General features: G+C 39.9%; 2 protein-coding genes across 2 annotated transcripts in view; one reads left to right on the top strand and one right to left on the bottom strand.

Moving 5' to 3' along the window:
* The window catches only part of LOC105932705 (Kv channel-interacting protein 1), a 64,289-nt gene extending 54,289 nt beyond the window's left edge, over positions 1-10,000 (top strand). The window contains exons 2-8 of the mRNA XM_012871957.3: positions 2,704-2,828; positions 4,083-4,152; positions 4,242-4,312; positions 4,436-4,543; positions 4,626-4,730; positions 8,093-8,155; positions 8,554-10,000. Of these exons, the coding sequence (XP_012727411.1) occupies positions 2,704-2,828; positions 4,083-4,152; positions 4,242-4,312; positions 4,436-4,543; positions 4,626-4,730; positions 8,093-8,155; positions 8,554-8,601 (590 nt within the window). The 3' untranslated portion in view covers positions 8,602-10,000. The remainder of the gene's footprint in view (positions 1-2,703; positions 2,829-4,082; positions 4,153-4,241; positions 4,313-4,435; positions 4,544-4,625; positions 4,731-8,092; positions 8,156-8,553) is intronic.
* Positions 10,001-10,083: 83 nt separating this feature from the next.
* Positions 10,084-13,635, bottom strand: LOC105932635 (T-cell leukemia homeobox protein 3). Its single transcript, XM_036127532.1, has 3 exons — positions 12,902-13,635; positions 11,673-11,910; positions 10,084-11,208 (listed from the first exon to the last, which is right to left on the bottom strand). Exons 1-3 carry the CDS (start codon positions 13,326-13,328, stop codon positions 11,025-11,027), a joined length of 849 nt encoding a protein of 282 aa, XP_035983425.1. The 5' UTR covers positions 13,329-13,635; the 3' UTR covers positions 10,084-11,024.
* Positions 13,636-19,821: the final 6,186 nt, after the last annotated feature.

Here is a 19,821-nt window from a genome sequence, read left to right on the forward strand (position 1 = left end):
AAATAGTACCTCTTGCTCTTCCGCCACCTCTTAGATTCTGTTGGTTGTTCAGTTGATGTAAATAAAAATGTTGCGTATTTTCTGCACTATTTTGCGCAACTATGTTTTATTTTGATTTATACTATCTAGTAATGCAAACATCTTAAATAATATATAGATATTTCATCGCTTCTGTAAAGACATGACAATAGAGCAGGTGGAAGCAGGGAAGTTACTTTTGCTCTGATGCTGTTTAATCCCTTTTGACTGGGAAACAATAAACAATTAAATGCAAACACATCTATTGATAATATATGTTCAGTCCTTGTGCTATGCCTCTCCTCCAGTTAGCATCCTGTTTATCTACTTAAATTGAGAGATCTTTGGACGCTATTTACTGCAGACAGTAAGCAGCAAATCGTTAACTCTGTTAATCTCATTTACCATACATCTGTTAAATAAGAAAATACGAAGGGCTGCCTCATTCGGTTAGATCCTCTGCACAACGTGCTGCTTCTGCTATATCCTGCATTAATTGCGGCTACTTATGAGAAGATGTGTCTTTAGAAAAGGGGATGTTTTGCACAGTGGTGGCTTCAGTTCACGAATGAACTCTATTTTAACCAACCTATTGCTATTAACAATGAAATTATGGATTTCTCAGTTTCATCTTGTAGCATTTTGCATGAAAAAGGTATGTTTTGAAGCGTTATTAAAGTTTTATGTGTGCAGTTGTTCCTTGGAGGGTCTCTTTTTAACTGTAGTTCCTGATAGAATGCTGTTTTATGAAGTACTGTATGTCTGTGTCAGACAGATTCACGAAGGACATTAGAGGTTACTCAGGATTTTGAGCTCTAAAACTTCATAAGGCTTGGGAAATGAATGGGCAGCCTGGAAAAGAGCCATATTTTATCTTTAAAACATTGTGTTTTTAATAGCATTTAAACATTGAGTACACACCTGATGTGAGTGTAGAACATTTGTAGCATATATCTAAAACTGTGCATTTTTAAACTGGGTTTAAAGTTCAAATCCAACATTTTTAATGAGATGTAAGACGGGTAGAGGCATTTTGTTTCTTTGTGTGCTGGATTTTAATTGGTTAAACTGATTGTGTTGTAACTCAGAGTGATTACACTTGCACTGCAACCTTGCACCCAGGATTTATTGAGAGGATGGACTTGGAGAGGCACAGAAGTAATGAGGCTTTGCAAAGTCCACGTGGTTTCCCCAGGGATAAAAATATCTTAATTTCAGAATTGCTAATGTTTCTTGAGTGCAAAGGACGCAGTAAACCTTAAACTGTGCATTACTAGTGTAGTTCATGTTTTGAGGTTCAAATGATAACCATCATTACTAAAATTATCAGGTTGATCAGTTCAAATCAAAACTAAATATCCAGATTTAGAAGTAAATTTTTAGCCTATCAAGGGTGAGACTTTGTATTTTAGATTTTTTTTTTTTTTTTTTTTACAAAAGCTGGAAAAAGAGCAATTTACAGTTGATTACTTTAAACTGCCCCATGCTGTGGAGCCGTGGTTGTGGACTAGAACTTTGCATTTCTGGGGTTGCCGTGCAGCTCGAGACTCGCTGCAGGTATATTATATGTGAGGCAGATCCATTTTAGCCGTTAGATTTCACTCCTACGCTGCTCCGTCACTTAGACAATATCTTAAAGGACCTTCATTAAACATCACATTTTATAATCTAAACATGTCCTAGATTTCCCCCTTTTTTTTTTTGCTCCGAGCTTTATTACTTCCCATTATGACCACTTTATCATATTCTGAATTTTTATTAGTACTTCTATTAAATTATGCACAGTTATAACAGCATGCATAATTATTACTCTGTGAATGGCTCAGGGGTCTGTGAAGCTGTGAAGATGGGCGTGTTAGGGAGAAGGGATGGAGGAAAGGTGTTTGATTGTGTGCTGGGATGTTCACCTATAGGCGTGTGTGTGTGTGTGTGTGTGTGTGAGGAGTCAATGTGTCCTTCCTCCCCTCCCCTGCAGCGAGGACGATAATGAGTTGGTAATGATAGGGCCCGACAGAGGACGAACACGAGGTTGCTGATCTGACCTCTGCCTCTCTGCACTGCCATATTTCATCCTCTCTTCTACTGATTAACTAGAAAAAAAAAATAATGGAAAAAAAAAAGGCTCCACGAAGGGTGAGCTTATAGTCGAGGATCATATTGGTGCTTTGCCACTCCATCTTGTAAGGGGACGTGCAATACGGGTAATTTTTCTGTTGTTTTTTTTCTTTTTTATTTGGGGGAAGCTGGGGTATCTGGAGGGAACCCACACATGCACGAGGAGAACATTAAAACCTGGCTGGGAGTCAAACCCAGGATCTTTTGGCTGCAAGTCAACAATGCTAACAGCAGGATCAACTTCCAGCCCAGTCAGGGCCTTTTAGGTCTTACAAAATAAATCTCTACACTGAAGTCCCCCCACACACCCCATCCTTTACAGGCTTCTATGACTTCCTGTATTATTGCCTAAGCGTTCAGATCTTTGCCTTTTGAAGGGTATGAATTTAAAGTCTGTCACCGATGGGACCATCGGCAATAAATCCATTTTGAACTTTTGTATTTTTTTCAATCAGACTGAGAACTCTGCTAATCAGTCTGAAAAAGAATAAAATTTGGACATGAAAAATGTGTAGAAATGAGCCGGGTGTTAAACTGATGCGTTCCTCCTTTCTGTTCCAACCCTTTCAGACAAAGCCGACGATGACTTGGAGATGACCACTGTGTGTCATCGGCCGGAGGGTCTCGACCAGCTCGAAGCTCAGACCAGCTTCAGTAAAAGAGAGCTCCAAGTGCTCTACAGGGGCTTCAAGAATGTAAGAGTCCTTACAAGTGTAGTGGGAAGAGGAAGTCTGATAATCTATTTTCTCCAAATATTTCCTCTTTATTTGTTTAAAGCTGTGATATCAAGAATATTTACTCAACTCTCTTGTGGCGTTTTGTACATGATTACTTTCAGACAGGAATTGCTTTATAACGGTATGTTATTCTCCGGTGAACACAAACAGATAGTGGGATTACATTCTTGTTTGAAATGTAAAGGCGCTCTCTGTCTTGTAACTAAACATAAGTAAGATGGACCGCTATGGTTTGCCAATGATTCAGACACAACATTTAGTGGTTGTTTATGCTGTGCTGCATCACCTCTGGTTTTAAACAAACACACTGTGTTTAGGAGCTGATGAGACTAAACGTTGTAGTTATGAAAGCAAGATGTTGTTTTATTCAAGCCTGACAAAGGATTTGTAGCATCTGAACAATTCTGACCTTTTTTGTTAATATATCTCTGGGTCTATAAACCATTATGTCAAGCATTTTTTTGTATTTTCTCTTCATTATTTGAAATATAGACCCATTTTGAGCTCGAAGCAGACGTTATGCACTACATTTTCAAAAAAAAAAAAAAATCTTCTTTGGAAGAAAAACTAGAAGTAAAACCAAAGTGGAGAGTTTTATGCGCTGCATACACTGTTTAATTGTTTTCCAGCTTTTTTCATTCTTTTTATTTCATTTAAAAAGTCTTCCAACTCTGAAGGCATAAAAGTTGCAGGAAATATTTGTGAAACACAATTTTAAGGATTAACCCCGACACATAAACAAATGATCTAAATAAACCTTGATTAAGAGAAACGTGTTACCGACAGGCAGTAGTTCACTTTATCAAAATATTCTTGACTTTTTCTTTGAATAAGTTAGTAATTTGTCTCTTCTGGGTTTATTTAATCTTCAGAGAGGATTATATAAGAATTGACACAAAAGTTGAATAAAATAAAGAAAGAGGAACAACCTAACGGGATTGTTAAAATCTCACCCATCACTAATTTATCTCAGGCCGTCTCCTCCTGTTAAACTTTAGAAAGGTGGATATTTCAGCGTTTGATCCTCTTGTTGTCCATAACTCAATATTAAACGTATTTTTGTGTAAATTCCCTCAGGACATTCGATTTTATTACATGCATTATTTCCTATTTAGCATACCTACCCAGATGTCTGTTTGTCGTCAGGCCTTATTCCTGTCCCAGCACATTCCCCTCACCTCCGTCCATTTTTCTCCCCCTCTCTCCTTCCAGGAATGTCCCAGTGGAATCGTGAACGAGGACACCTTCAAACAAATCTACTCAAAGTTTTTTCCACATGGGGGTGAGGATTGTGCGCATCAGTTTTGGCTCGCTGTTAACCCAAGTTAGGTTGTTAATTGCGCTTTTTTTCCCCCTCTCCTGCCTCTCCAGATGCCAGCGCCTACGCTCACTACCTGTTCAATGCGTTTGACACCGGACAGACAGGATCGATAATGTTCGAGGTTTGCTTTACTCGTTTCCACAGCTCTCCTTGCTGATTGTTGCCACGTAAAGGAGTTTCCCCTCTCTGAAGTTTTCCAGTTTGTGATTTTGTCTTTCCTGTTTTTTTTTGTTTGTTTTTTCAGGACTTTGTTAACGCTTTATCCATCCTGCTAAGAGGTTCTGTCGTAGAGAAACTCCAGTGGACCTTTAATCTCTACGACATCAACAGAGATGGATACATCAGCAAAGAGGTTTTTGATTTTTCTTTCTTTCAACTGTGGGGTTTCATACCTCGGGCCTCTTTTAAGGCTCTGCTTCTGTTCTGTTTCACAGGAGATGACAGACATTGTCAGAGCAATATATGACATGATGGGGAAGTACACGTACCCAGTCCTGAAACACGATGCTCCCAAGCAGCATGTGGATGCCTTCTTCCAGGTACAAACAACAAGATTGCGTCATTTAAATCTGACAAAGCACAAACACTGACGAGTGACACTAACGGCAAAATTGCAAGTTCAACTTAAAAGAATTTGAATATTGTGAAAAAATAAAAATTTTCACCCATTTCTGATAGCCTAAGTCATGTATTAGATAGATGTTTTACACATGGCGTAAAAAATCCCAAGCCTTTATTTCTTGTAATCTGGATGATTATGGTTTACAGATAATGAAAACCCAAAATTCTGTATCTCAGAAATTTTAAATGTTACATAAACTCAATAAAAATTGGTTTTAAACAGAAATGTATGTTTATTTCTAAGTACTTAATACTTTATTAGGCCCCCAGTTGCGTGAATCCCTGCATCCATGCAGCTTTGCACGGAGGCGATCAGGCTGTGGTTCTGCTGCTTTTGCATTGTTGGGTTTTGTGACTCATCTTCTTCTTGGCATTACTCCCCAGAATCTCTGTGGGGTTCAGATCAGGCCAGTTGGCTGGCTAATCAAACAGTAACTACATGGTCATTGAACCAGCTTTTGGTACCTTTTAGCATTGAGGGCCTGCTGGAAAATAAGATCAGCATCTCCATAAAGCTGGCTAGCAGAAGAAAGCTGCTTTTCCTAGCAGATGCCTGCGTTGACTGTAGACTTCAGAAAGTGGACCACCACTGGCAGATGACATGGTACCCCAATCCATCACTGACTTCACAATGGACTTCAAGGCGCTTGGATTCTGTTGCTCTTGACTCTTCTTCCAGCTTTGGGATCTTGATTTCCAAATGAAATGCAAACTTTACTTTCATCAGAAAGGAGGACTTTGGACCACAGAGCAGCAACCCAGTCTCTTCCAGTCGCTTAATTTGGGTTGTGACACAAAGAAAAGGACATTTGTAGCCCATACGTAGGATTCGTCTTTGCATAGTGACCAGGGCTGGGTGACAATTAAATAATATATATTGATCGATAAACGTGTGGTTCAATAGAAATAAAGGGGTCAACAAAAAGTTCAATAGAAGAACAGTTTTTCTTCCTTTTGCATTCCAGCCTATCATATAGGTTATTACCACAGTCTTTCCATCCTCCCAATGAATTACAAACACAGACCCAGTAAAGCTCCTTCACCAAGCTTCAAACAGTTAACAGGGCACATTTTCTTTTTTTAAGACTTCTTTTTGGTTAAAAATTGTTTGAATAAAGGGTGGTGTTTGAATTCAGCGTTCTTTATTTAAAAATAGGTCATTAGGCAACGGCATAAAATGGCCTGGGGTGCACTTGAAATATATGTTTTGAATTTTTGGATAATTATTGACATCAATCAATATGACTTCTGTTTTATGGATATTCTTTTTTTTCTATATTGTGCAGCACTAGTAGTGACTGTTGAGTCGCTGACCCCAGTCTCAGACCTCCTGCAAATTCCTGAATGGATTTTACTTGACAATCCCCTCTAGACTGAGGTTGCTCGTGTTGTTGGTGCGCCTCTTCCTGCCACACTTTTTTATTCCACTCAACTTTCTCTAAAAATGCTTGGATACAGTTCCCTGTGAACAACCAGCTTCCTTAGCAATGCCCTTTGGTAGCTTAGCCTCCTTGTGGAGGGTGTCAAGGACTGTCTTTGGGACATCTGTCCAGTCAGCAGTCTTCCCAGTCGTTGTGTGGCCTACAGCCAGAGTGAGAGGCCGCTTAAAGGCTCAGGAACCCTTTACAGGTGTTTTTAGTTAATTAGCTGATTAGGGTGTGGGTTTTAATGATCTGTAAGCCATAGTCCTCTAAATGACAAGAAATAAAGGCTAAACGTCTAAACTAAACTTGATGCTAACCTCACAATTTTAACTGTTGAGTCTTACAAAGGGGACGTAGCTTGGGTGCAGTGTCTTGCAAAAGTATGAATACCTTTTACACTTTTTAGATTATGTCATGTTACAACCGCAGACGTAAGTGTATTTTTCTGGGATGTTTGTGATAGGTCAACATAAAGTTGGGCATAATTGTAAAGTGGAAAGAAAAGGATGTGTGAGCCTCATAGTTTGCTTACAAACAAAATACTAAAAGGACTGGAGTCCATTTCTCCCCTTTTCTCTGATACCCATAAAATTCCAACTAAGAGACATAACCTGATTAGTAGACAGAGTCAGCCTGATCATGATTTAATCTGGGTATAAAACCAGAGCTTTTGTAGAGAAGAGTAGTGAAGAAGCAGCATCATGAAGACCGCAGCAGACAGGCCCGAAATAAAGTGTGAATAAGATTGAACGGAGGTTATAAACCTACATCCGAGGCTTTAGACATCTCATACAGCGCTGCTCAATCCATCATCTGAGAAGGGAAGAAGATGGCAAAACTAGCAAGACGTGGTCATTCATCTAAGCTGACAGCCAAGGAAAGCACTAACCAGACTACATATCTGACCTTTATGGAAGTGTGTCATGAAAAAGGCCTTGGTGAAATGAATCCATACGATTCCCATCCGCAGTTTCCCTCAAGCTATACCGGGGACATATGTCCGGGACCAGATGTTCTGTACAGATGTGAAACTGACGTGTTTGGGCAACATATGAAACACTATATTTGCATATGCATGTGTTAGATTGGTCCAGTCAAAGTCCAGACCTCAAAACAATTAAGATTTCCTGGCAAGAGTTCAAAATTGATGCTCACAAATGCCCTCCATTCATTTTTTCCCTTCAAATAATGTATCGGCAAAAATATGGTTCTACAAAATGTGATCAATGGAAATTTTATTATAAACACCTGCTGTTCTTCAGGTTCAGTTCTTTGTTGTTGTTTTTTTGGTAAAAGATTTTTACAATTATGTTGGCTGCACAGTGGAACAGTGGACAAAAAGGCAACACCCAGCTCCTGGGTTCAAGTCCAACCCTGGGTCTTTCTGCATGGAGTTTGCATGTTCTCCCTGTGCATGCGTAGGTTCTCTCCGGGTACTCCGGCTTCCTCCCACAGTCCAAAAACATCACTGTTAGGTTTATTGGCTTCTCTAAATTCTCCTTAGGTGTGTGTGTGTGAATAGTGTTTTGTCCCGTCTCTCTGTTGCCCTGCGACAGACTGGCGACCTGTCCAGGGTGTACCCCGTCTCTCGCCCAGTGAACGCTGGAGATAGGCACCAGCAACCCCCGTGACCCCATGAGGGATTAAGCGGGTCAGAAAATGGATGGATGGATGGATGCATATTGTGTCTCCACTTCACATTTAGTGCATTTGTCCTGCCACATGAAACACAATAAAATTCCTTAAGGTTTGGCTACAATGTGACGAAATGTGGAAAGGCTCAAGGACTACTTTTGTAAGGCACAGTATATTTGCAAAATTCTGGCTGTCTTTAACACACGTTCATCTTTCCTCAGAAAATGGACAAAAATCGAGACGGTGTTGTCACACTTGATGAATTCATCTTTTCCTGTCAAGAGGTACATTTAACCTTTTAAAGTACTTAAACTTAGAGTTTTTCTCTTATTGTTAAAAAACACATTCAAACTGAGTTTGTTGTTGTTTTATTTCTACAAGCCAAAAAAAAAATGCACTCCAGATTTGACCTCCTTAAAATATCTGCACAAAATGATCCATCCAATAAAACTGACTTTACTCACCATTTATTAAAGGCCTCCTACCTTTGCAAGTCTTACAACGGTGCCTATTAATTATGGCCTTTGCTGTCTTCCGTATCAGCGTGTTTGTGTTGGGAGAAATCATTAAGATTTTATTGCCCTGTACCGCCCCCTGGTGGCTAGTAAAATGAATTAATGGGTGATTGTTGGATGGCTCCCTTCTCTGAAGTTTTAATTTTTCCCCTCTTTTTCCCCCTCAGGATGAAAACATCATGAGGTCTCTGCAGCTCTTTGAAAATGTCATCTAAATGACAAATGCCAGGAGAGAGGTGGAGCAACAGATGAAAGCACAGAGCAAGAGATGAGCGAAGAAGAAAGATAAGGAGAATGGGAGATGGACAAGAGTTTGCAGGAGTAAAGAAACATCAAAACCTCAGAGAAAAGCAAAAAAATGGAGCTTTAACTGCCACTGTGGGTTTAGAAATGTACTTTTGGAGACAAATCCTTCACTGATTTTGGGAAACGTCCTTCGGATTTATTTGCTTTTTCTCTGAGTGTCGACCTCGTCTCTGCCTCCTTCATTTGTCGCTGTTGTGGCTTACAGTCAGCTTGGACTGCGTTTGTTTTTTTTGTTTTTTTCTTCCCAACTCAGTAAATGCGCCGCCAGTCTCACCTTTGGTCCAGTATGCCATCCGTTGAAAACTGAAAAGCGGCTTACCGGCGATTTGTCTTAAACAATGATCCGCTTTGAGCATAATTTTATGTAACAGTGCAGCAAACAATTTGCCAGTTAATGAAGCATGTAGGACAGAGGCCAACACTATACCGTATTTAATGCATTTCTGCAGAGTTGGTGGAAGATTATTTTGTCTTAGTGCTTCTATCTGAGAATGCAGATCTGTTTGCGGAGATAAAATCGGTCAGTGTGCGTTAACGTGACGTAAGTCAGTTCTTCAGTGTTGTAACAACTAAGCTCTACTATAGATATTTAACTGTTGTTCCTGTGGCTTTTTTTCTTAACGTCTGATGTTCGTCTGTGTTTCTTATCCTGATTACCCGTCTGTCCTTTTGTCTGAGTGGGTATAACTGTAATTACACTGCCTATCTCTATTACTGCTAAATGAAGAGCTCATCGACTGGTTTACAGGTAGTGAGCAGGACATGGATATACCTGTGAGTGTGTGTGTGCGTGTGTGTGTGTGTCCTGATGTTAACGTCCTGCTTGCAGAACTATTTGATGTTGGGGCATGTGCATAGAAATCAGTTCATGTTGAGGATCCGTCAGTGGAAAGAAGCATGTTTTAGGGAGAGAGAAGAGTTGTGTCTTCAGGTGTGTCTTGTTTAAAAAGCCCAACGTTGACTCAGAGTGACCAACATTTCACTGTGAGGGGCGGAAGGGTGACGGAGTAAAGCGACGATCCAAGAGCTAGACCTCATCACTGATTCCGGGGGAATGGAAGCCATTTTTCAAACAAGAGCCATCGTACTGAAGATTGAGCAGAAATGAGGGATTTAAATATTTCGGTTTTACTCACTGTGCTCTCCCAATAAAGTCAGCTGAATGAGCCGCAGGAATCCAGACAAAAAGACAGAGAGGTAGACAGGCATATAGACACTTAAAACTGTCGATTCAAATGATTTGTGTATTGAAATATTGTATAAAATCATATTGATCAATAAACTTTTCAGGAAAACCCTCCCAACTCATGTCATGTTTTTTCTTTTCATTTTACCCCTTCTGTGCTTTATATTTATAATAACACAAGTTAAAAACCTAAAAGTCTTTTTCCTTTTTTTCTTTTTTTTTGGTTCGCCAGAAAGGAGCATGAATAAAAAAACAAAAGATCACAACAACAGTTTATAATGTTATTTACACATATACAGTGAAAGTACAAAACAGAGTTTTCTGGCTCGATTCAAAAACATAATAATGTGCATATGAAAAGACTTTAGCAACATCTCTGAGCATGCATCACTCCCTTTATTATCTTAACTTACAGCATGGGTGGAATTTCCTTTTATCTTTCAAAGCCTGTTTTTGTTTTATTACAACTCAAATAACGTTTCCCGAAATGCAATATTTTTGGCATGTTTTTGTTTGTCCCAAAATGTTTTTTTTTTGTGTGTGCAGGACTGTGAGGGTGGATTACAAATGCTTTTATGAACTGGAGCTGAAATAAGCACCATAAAAACAGAAGAAAAAAATAAATTATGATGAAACAATCTCAGCTTTTGTTTCTTTGACACATTTTGCACTTTTGCAGAACTTACACACCCAGAAAGGCGTGTGTGAACAGACACAAACAGACTCATAAAACAATAGACTCTTATGTTTTACTTTGTCAAATTAATTACATACCTCAGACAAACTGCATACAAGACATTTCTTTATCCCCCTTCTTAATCTAACGAACAGAAGTGCAAGCATAAGAGGACAATTACATGGTGGCACGGTTCTTTCTTTTTTTAAATAAGTCTGTTTCAGATATGTTTTTCACAGTTCTGATTTTTCCACCCCACCCCACCGTGGAAAAACAAAAAAAAAAACAAAAAAATAATAATCCACAGTTTCTGCTTCTGAGTGCGCCATCACTCACCAGAATTTCATGTCCGGTTCTAAAATCCTCCGCTTAAATAGATGCGACCCACGCTTCAGTCTCAAGTCACATTTGCTCCTCCATAAAGCATGGATCAAAGTAAGTCCCAGTGGTTTCATTTAATTTATCTGTCCCTATTCCCTGTCCTCGGCCCACGGCTGGAGGTTCTGCAGCGCGTACAGGGAGGAGTTGTGGGCGCACAGTGGATCCGACACCGCCGATTCGCTCAGGGACTTCTGGAGGGCGGACTGCTGCAGCTGCAGGATGAGGCGATTGGCCTGCTGACGCTCCGCCTCCCTCTCCTCGGCCGTCTGTCTCCTGAAAGACGGCAGCAGGAGGAATAAAACATTTAGGAAGTCATTGCCCCGGAAAACCAACGGCGTTAAAGATCAGACCGAGAGATAGAGATGCCCTCATTTAGGCAGAAACTTAGGTATGATCATCCAAGGTCTAAATAATGGTCTAAATCTGTCTAAAGTTAAGGTCACGAGAGGTTACAAAGTGCATAGGCCTACACACACACACACACACACACACACACACACACACACACACACACACACACACACACACACACACACACACACACACACACACACAAAGCTATGCTTGCAAAAATCTTATTTACATTTGTCTTCATACACATTTATTCAGATATATATTTCATAAAATACAAATATAAATACAATTTAAATAATAAAAAATAAGTAAAACCGAAAGCTACACACTCGGTCGTGATCGAAACAGAGCAACTTGGTTGCTGGTTCAAGTCTCCTACCAACCTCCACTTGGTTCTGCGGTTCTGAAACCAGGTTTTGACCTGCGCGTCGGTCATCTTCAGGCTCTTGGCCAGAGCCGCTCGCTCGGCGCTGGCCAGATACTTCTGCCGGTGAAAGCGCTTCTCCAGCTCGCAAATCTGGACTCTGGAGAAGGAGGTTCGGGGCTTTTTCCGCTTGGGAGGGGTCCGGTTCTGATACGGGTGACCTATCCGCCGTGTGACTGCAAAAGGCACTAGAGCCGCTGCAAGGAGGAAGGGAGGAGGTGAGTGAAAAAAATACCCAGAAATGTTCTTTCACAAGGCGTAACGAACATTCATTCAGAGTTCTCTGCGTGGAATATCAGTCATCTGCTCCATGGTGGACAACATTTTCTTATTTACGTTGTTTCTGTTAAGATAAAACTAAACTAACAGGAGATTTACCATGTTTTAGTGTGCATAAATATACAATTATTGAAAAGAATACACATTCAATAAAAATATTTTAATAAAACGTTAGCTTTGTTTTACTTCAAGTACAAATTTGGTCTCTTCATGATCACATTACAATGTACTATTTTAGAGGCTTCTATTTATAATTATAATAATAGTTAATAACCTATAACATTATCGATATATATATATATATATATATATATATATATATATATATATATATATATATATATATATATATATATATATATATATTTATACACTAGTGTGCTAGTGTGCTATGTACGTATAGGTGTGTGTGACTTACAACCATTCTTTTTCTTGTTTTTATAGTAAAAATATTCAATGTAATTTTGTCATTTTATTTTATTTTATCCCAGTAATTCCATCTGGTACATTCCTAGACTGATGCAGCAGTAAACCTGGATTCAGAAACACGGAGTAATGTTTTATAGTAAGTTGTATAAGTAAGACCTGACCCATTTGCCACTTTTAAAATATCTTTACTGCGCATTTGTTTTCATTTACCTCTTAAGCATTTGCTGTTCTATAAATAAATTATAATGAAATAAATGATAAAAACAAATATTAATAATAATGCATTCATAGCTGTTGGTAAACTCTTTAGAATTATAAATGTTTATTTAACGTATTCAGATGATAAGAGGAAAAAAACGTGTCTGTTGGCTGTAATAAACCAGCTGAGTGTTGTTTTATTGGTAGAGGAGCTGTTATTGCCGTTTTAAACATGTTCAAATATTAATGAGGGGATCCCGTTAGGTCTGCCAGCTGGCCTACCTGATATTCTGTCCTTGGCGAACCTGTTTCCTATCCAGGGGAAGCACAGCCCTCCATACCCGGGAACAGCGCTCTGGACAGGTGCCGGGGGTCCCGGGGCTGTTACAGGTCTGTGAGCCGGCACTCGTATCACACCCCGGCTGCCCAGACTCCTGCTCTCTCCGTACGAACCTGACGCATCCGCTGGAGGCATGATCCCAGAGAGGGAGATTGACAGCGCGGTGTACGAGGGCGCGTTGGCAGCGCTCGGGTTTCCTAAGCTGTAGTAGGAGTCCCCGTTGCTTAAATCCGATCCACTCTGTCTCCCCGGCGTGCGCCCGCTCTCCGGCTCCGACCCGCCTCCCAGAATCTGGTCGATGCCGAAGCTGATGGGTTCGTGGTTGACTGGTTTTGGAGGAGGACTCGGCGCGCTGGGTGCTTGCTCCATCCCTCGCTCGGTCGTTGAAAGGATGGGGAAATTGGAGAAGGTGCTTTCAGAGGGGGATCACAATGATGTCAAACTGCACCAAAACTCATCGTCAAAAGTCTCTCCATCGTTGCGCGTATCCAATAAAATAAAATAAAAATAAAAATAAATCAGCGCATACTCTCTAACAGGCCTCTTCTGGAGCATTGAGTCCTCTCTGCCGAAAGTTTGATGGGCGTTTGGAGAGATGTGACGCTCTGTCCTCGTCAAAACGCTCCTTCTTGGAGCTCCGTCCTCCTCCATCCCTCTGCACCTTTCATTGGCTGGCACTGGAATGACTGATTGAATGTCAGCGGAGGGGAAGGCCAACGGTTTGGCACAATAAACAAGATTTCCCATAACCACGGGTGCCAGGGTGTTTTATATGTATATATGGTAAGATATGGCATCTTCAGTGAGCCAGTTTCATTTAACATTTTTAATAATATAAATGAAAAATAAGAAGAGTTCTTTAACTCCGGGAACATTTATGTGACTCGTAGAAAATGGACATTTGAGGATAACCCAATGTTCTCAATGAAATTGATTATTACAGTCAAATTAGGCTTTGCGAGCTCTGACAGCAGTGTTGAAAGCCCTAATTTATAACTTTTATAGTCCTTGGTCTACGCTCATGCTTCTCTCCTTTTCGGGCGAGTCATTGCGCCTCACTTGTCCCCTTAGTCTTTCTGGCACATCTTTAGTCTGCATTATCTCAAACTTGAGCAAAGTACGTGAATACTAACCTCACAGGAATACTGTCTTGAAGCTATTAGGCTGTGCTTCGTTAAGATGGAGATTACTTGTGCAGCATGTCTCATAAAAGAGACTCGAAATAAATCAAATACAACACTTCAGATATAAAAAAGAAATCCCTATTCCCGTCATTTAGATTATTGTATAAATGTTTTTTTTTTTTAATTTTCATCGTGGTATTTATACGCAAGATGTGAAGCCAGACATGTTTTGTCATGTTTATTGTTGGAATCTCTAAATTGTGCAACAATTTCACCTTTCTATTGTACAAAATTGAAGCTTTTTAAAACAAAAATAACACGAAATATGTTTTAATTGTTAATCAGTGCGTAATTACGCACGCTCTTTTAAAAAAAGAAAAGGTTGCATGCGTTAAGCACCGGCAGGAAAAACAAAACAAAAAAAAAAAAAAAAAAAACAGCACCCACTGACATTGGCAAACCCTTCCTTACGCGGCCTTATTTGTTCCTGTGATGGCCAGGGCCACATTAAATGACCTGACAAGGGAAAGCCACGGGCTACTCCAGATAAAGTGGCCGGGCTCTGGAAGCTGCTAAGCGCTCAGATTCAATGTAACAGGCACCCAAAGTGACCGGCTAATCTCATTTTCACTAACTTGTCTCATGGACAGACAAATGCGCGTCAGCTTTGGATGCGGCAGGTGGCTTTTGAAGCTATCACATTACAGCACTTTAACAAACTGCTGGCTTACATATTTGCATATTGACAGTCTTTTTTCCAGCTTACTTATCATTTAACAATTTTTTTTTTTTGCATTTTACGTAGAAGAAAACTACAGTTTTTATTGTAAATTATATCCTTTTAATATATTTTTTGCAGAATGTTTCCAATTAATTTCTAATATTTTTTGCAACCAAAATAAAACCATCTAATAATCTATTATGATTGCATTAAAAACTTGCGTAATTTTGATCAAATATTTTTTGCTGTTTAGCTGTAATGTATGATGTCATGACCTCCAAATTCTAATGGGAATGTAAATATACCTAAAAAAAAAAGCCACATCTTGCCTCTTACAATGAAGTGTTATAAAGCAATATGATGGGATGGAACAAGGCCCGGGGTGTTTGTTTGGCAATATGGACAGAGTCAGAGTGTTGGCTGCTTCACCCTGACCATATGTGAGCTCACCGGTGGCTTTTGATGGGGGAGAATTGGTCTGTTAAAGCTGTCATCGTTTTAGACAATTTTATGTTTCTGTGGATGGCGTTTACAGCTAAACAATTTAGCTTAAAGATCAGATTTTACCATATGTACCCATGTACAAGATAATAGGTCTACTGTGCCATATTATACGATTCTGACACTTGTTGAACAGTTGGTGCATTGAATTTAGTTTAAAATAATAATAATAATAAAAAAAGATTAATATGGAGATAGAACACACCAAACACCATCTGTTCACCAAAAGGCGACGATGCAGCGGAATTAAGATTTCAGCTCTATGTTGAGTTAATAGTTAAGAAAATATTTTTTTAAAAACTTGGACTAGTTCGACAGATGTTACAATAAAGACAAAATATGCAAAAAACATGAAATAAGCAACATCAAATGCAACATAATTGTGATAGATGGCCAAAAAAAGAAAAAAAAAAGAAAAAGAAAGCCCCCAGCAAATCACCCACTGACGTCTCTGCGAAGAGTGTTTTCCACATCCACCTTAAAGCTATTAAAGATGCGTAAAATATTTTCAAAATACTTATCCCCGGACAAACCCATCAAAACTCCACAAATGTGCTCCATTACTTTGGTTGCAGTGAAAGACAAACATGGAAGAACATCTTGGAAAAACCCAGATCCTAAAACGCACTGGGTCTACAGCTCATGACACCCTGAGCAATTAGTACCCGGGCTTTGTTTTAACAAGTAAATAGATGAGCACAAGCTGGAGGTTGCCAAAGTGCTGATGATCTACAGTTCTTGTTACCAAGGGGAAGCGAACTTGGACCTGGAGCGGAGACCAGAACAGATGAAATGTGTAAACAAGGTGAAAATAAGGCCGTAAAGGTCTAAGAAAAAGATGATACGGGGTTCAGAATAGTTAATTAAGAGTATAATATTATTTTTTTTGGTAAAAGTAAAAATCCAAAAGAAACCATCAACGTACACAGATTAACACACTAGGTTTAAATATACATAATATATCAAAAACTCTCTACCACTCGCCCCCAATAACAAATTAGACCATATGCTACTTCACCCTATGACGTCATTGCCCATTTATGGTATTAGGGGTGAGCGTTTTTTTCATATCAGCGATCAAAGACCTGGAGATAAATATTGTTTTTATCTTCAACCACGTTGGTTGCATCATGTGTTTATTTTATATTTTATATTCACTTATATTTCTTTTATGATCGGAAATTACCTTTAGGGTGAACTTGCATGAGCAAATACAACACATGCAATTGACTTGAGTGGAACCCCCGTGGTGAGCTGTGCCCTGACCCGGATACCTGAATGGTGGTGGTCGAGATGAAGAATTTATGCATTTTGTCAGTTTCCACACTTTGAGCGGAAGGAGCCCCATTCACCGAGGATTAGTTATAATCTAAACATGGCGCGACGTTGTTTTAACCTCTACAGGACCAGGAAGCTCCACAACCCCGCGTCCTGACAGCTGATGTGGATTTATTATTAATGGGGAGGAGGACAGTACCTTGGCTCACAGCTCCAGAACAGCCCCAAAAGCAGACCGTCCGCGTAAAAGCAGTTTGGAGGTCATTTCGTTCACAGCGAAATATTTAGTTTCTAAAAAGCTGCAGCCCCCGTGAACAATTGCAGATACATCAATCTTCCCTTTCCCTCTCGCTCTCTTTTATTTTTTCCTTCCGGGGGCGATATAAAAGCTGACACCCTGATTCCAAAAGTCCAAAAAAGAAGCGACAACAAAAGAGTGAAAGAGTGCGATTTGTTTGAGAAATTACCACTTGATCTGCATAATCGGGGGGTTTTGGGCTGCAGCTCGGTACCCGGGGGCTGCGTTTTTATTGCGCGTCTCCTCGCCGTTATCAATTTCAGCGGAGCGCCTGACTTTTTAAAAGGAGGGGACGAGGCCGGCTGCCTCTGAATAATGAATGACACGCTTTTATATTGTCGCTAAAGTGCCCGTGATGTTACAATATGAAAAGGCAGCGGTAAGTAATAGTGCATTTAAGGGGGATGTAGTGTATTATTATGATGTAAAAGAGAAGGAGGGAGACGAGCGGAGAGCGGCACCGGCAGAAAGACAGAGATTGTTTTATTACAATAAGAGGAGATGAGTTTGCCTCGCAGCGAAATGGGGGACCAGTTAATGAAACTTTACCGCAGCTAACGATTTCCCCTCCCTCGCTCTAAAAACCCGCCCTTATGAAATATTTAAACTATTTAATATAGGTAGTATTAAGCTGAAAGACACTTGCATCGCCCATATGGCAGCCTTTACAAAGCTGTGAGGTTGTTAAAAAAACAAACAAAAAAAAAAAACTTGGGCAAACAAAGCTTTACTGTCCACCCTTCCTTCAACCCATCCACACCAAATCTGCTTAAGAACGGGATAGAAAAACAGCGAGTTACTGATTTCTCCATCTTTTCTCACGGAGATGTAAGCTTCTCCCATCAATAAAGGCCCATCTTTAATGGGAGGGACGGCCTCCCCTCGGTGAGGGAGGGATAGTGTTTCATATTGACATGCTCAGTGGGATTGTTGGATGAGAAGAGAGCAATGGGATCCCCCATCAGGGACCCGGACAGGACCATCATCATCAACGGCGGTTCTTGCTCGAATACCGCCCTGGGCACCAACAGCATGTCATATATCCAATATACATATTCAAGGAGTGAGAAGAAGCATAAACTTTTATTGGCCCACCCATTTTCCATATTCATTATACTACAATATTGCAACCTGCTTCTACTTGTATGAGCATGGGCGGTCCTAGACAGGGACCAGCAGGGGCAAGTGCCCCCTGTTTTGTCCCCTGTACTGAAGACATAATACTACATCTATTTCTTATGATGATATGCACTGGCACAGGAACCGTTACTGACTGGTCCCAATTTCCTTTTTTTTTTTTTTTTTTTTTACCATCACAGTTTTACTTTAACAAAATTAAGATGTTGCACTTTTAGCTACAGCCATTGGATCACAGTTTTTCATCTGCTAGATCAAGGGTCTGCAACCCCCAGTTGTAGTGCCGCAAGTGGCTCTTTGGCACTGTGGCTCAAATTAAACAGCCACAGTGCCCCTCCCCCCCCCCCCCCCCATATTTAACCCCCCCCCCCCCCCACACACACACACACACACACACCCCATCACCCACCCTGACCTGGTAAATTCGGTCTACAACAGTCACTGTATATAGGTATAAAACCAATTTAACTAAGTCACATAGTTCCATTACACCTCATTTCCAGATGTTTACCATGTATATATATATATATATATATATATATATATATATATATATATATATATATATATATATATATATATATATATATATAAATGGGAGTCTCCTCCCAAGATGGTAGAGAATGAGAGAGCTAATATCCTGTGGGACTTCCAGATACAAACAGACAAAATGGTAATTGCCAACCAACCGGACATTGTGATCATTGATAAGCAACAGAGGACAGCTGTTGTGATAGACGTGGCCATCCCTAATGATGGAAACATCAGGAAAAAAAGAGCATGAGAAACTGGAGACATACCAAGTGCTCAGGGAAGAACTAGAAAGAGCCTGAAAGGTGAAGACTACAGTAGTGCCCGTGGTCATCGGAGCACTCCGGGCTGAAAAAAGTTATTTTATAAGTATTATGTTACTTTTGAGATACTTTAAGAACTAAAAACAGGTCTGTCCTATGCTGTTATTGTAAAAGGTGTTTTTGTGTCCTGTATTCAATAAGTAGCAGGTAAAAAGGGTTCACATTCTGTTTTAGGAAAAATATATTTTTTGGCATAGAAAAATTCATTTTTGGATTGACAAGTATGAGCACTTTGAGTAAATTCACTCCAGATCTATTGAAAAGTAGTAAAATGCAGCATTTATTCCTAACTAGGGTGACCAGATCTATAAAACAAAACAAAAGAAAAAATAGAAAAAAAAATCTAATGTGGGACATCAAGGATATTTTTGAGGGACATTGTGGGACACAATACCAACACTATGATGACGTCATGAATTTCTATTTAACATTGAGAAACCAGAAGTCCCTGTTTAGGACGACCTGTCCCCGGCAAAAGCCGTCACTGGGAATGTGTCCGATTTCAGTTTTTCATCAATGAGGAGATGTGAGCGTCACACCACCCCTTCCCTGAGTGATTCTTTTACAACTCACTTTTACAGTGTTGAAATAGGAAAATAACTTCTGTAAACTTCACACAAAGCTTTCACTGGTTTCACCAAGTTCTAAACCGTTCCCCAGTCTTTGTCATAGCTGCATTTTCTTTTCGTTGATGTAAGTTTCCATCATGTTCATGAATTCCTTTTCATGCTTTTATTTTACTAGTATCGTGGTGCACAGGTTGGTCATGACGTGGGACGCTGCTGCGTATTTTGATTGACCGCATTGCAGCTCGGAGACCATGACTGCAGCTTTGCTTTCTTTACATTTCAGGAAAGCGCCTGTCGAAAATTAATGTTTTTGACTTTTCAGAATTTTGCCTGGTCAAATGCAGGATATTATTTCAATTTGTGATACACAGAGACAGGAA

The sequence above is a fragment of the Fundulus heteroclitus genome, chromosome 23, assembly GCF_011125445.2.
Source record: "Fundulus heteroclitus isolate FHET01 chromosome 23, MU-UCD_Fhet_4.1, whole genome shotgun sequence".
Classification (NCBI taxonomy): Eukaryota; Metazoa; Chordata; class Actinopteri; order Cyprinodontiformes; family Fundulidae; genus Fundulus; species Fundulus heteroclitus.